The 911-nt window shown below is 36.7% G+C and overlaps 1 protein-coding gene across 1 annotated transcript in view; it reads right to left on the reverse strand.

Annotated features, from left to right (window-relative positions):
• The window catches only part of LOC119590926 (sulfotransferase 1 family member D1-like), a gene marked incomplete at its 3' end in the record, with an annotated part of 7,584 nt that overhangs the window by 1,860 nt on the left and 4,813 nt on the right, over window positions 1-911 (reverse strand). Inside the window, 1 exon segment of the mRNA XM_037939665.1 lies at window positions 8-203. Coding sequence (XP_037795593.1) covers window positions 8-203 — 196 coding nt within the window.

A 911-nucleotide genomic window follows, 5' to 3' on the forward strand; every position in this document is an offset into this window, starting at 1 on the left:
GCCATACCTTACAGGAGTTGACGAGATCAGGGGAGAGGACGGAGAAGGGCAGGTGAGTCTTGATGGTGCGAGGTGAACCAAGGGCGTCTACCAGGTCGAGATAGACGCCCCCGCCCTTCGGATTCGTCCCCGGGTGTCGTCTCCGGAAATGCTCTACAACTTCTGTCGGAGGGCTAGCGTGAGGAGGAATGATTGAATCGAGTCTGTAATAAAAGGTGCTGTATGAGTTATGATAAGAGTTATGATAACATGTTGTTAAGATGATATACATGTGATGAGATACACATGAGGTCAACTACTATAAATGTGATGAGATATACATAAGAGAATATACTATGCATATGATAAGATACATAATACCATACAATATACATAGGTGAGATATACATAAGATAATATACGATCCATATGATGAGATATACATAATACCATATAATATACATATAGTATACATATAAGATATACACGAGGTCATATACTATACATATAATAAGTTAATATAAATATGATAGGATGATATACAGAAGACAAGAAACTACACTTAAAAGATAATATACATAATATAAAACTGAGGAAGCATCATGCACATATTGTTAAGTGCATTGCAAAAGACGAGATTTTATGCCGAACATGTCTGAAAGGCCGAAGTTATCTTTCAAAAAGTAATAATGTGCATGATTTATCAATACAAAATTTTCAAAAGACCTTGTACAACGTCTGGCAACCAAATGATTACCTGTCTTATTAATATCAATAATAAAATAAGACTGTAAAAAAGAAGGAAAAGTCCTGATAGAGTGACTGGGAAGAACTTTTCCTACTTCTACATGCCAAAACCCACTCAATGAAAGAGACGGATTTCGAGAGGGACTTCCCCTGCTGGTTCCTCGTAATTCGTATAGAAAATGGTG

This window comes from Penaeus monodon, chromosome 28 (assembly GCF_015228065.2).
Source record: "Penaeus monodon isolate SGIC_2016 chromosome 28, NSTDA_Pmon_1, whole genome shotgun sequence".
Lineage (NCBI taxonomy): Eukaryota > Metazoa > Arthropoda > Malacostraca > Decapoda > Penaeidae > Penaeus > Penaeus monodon.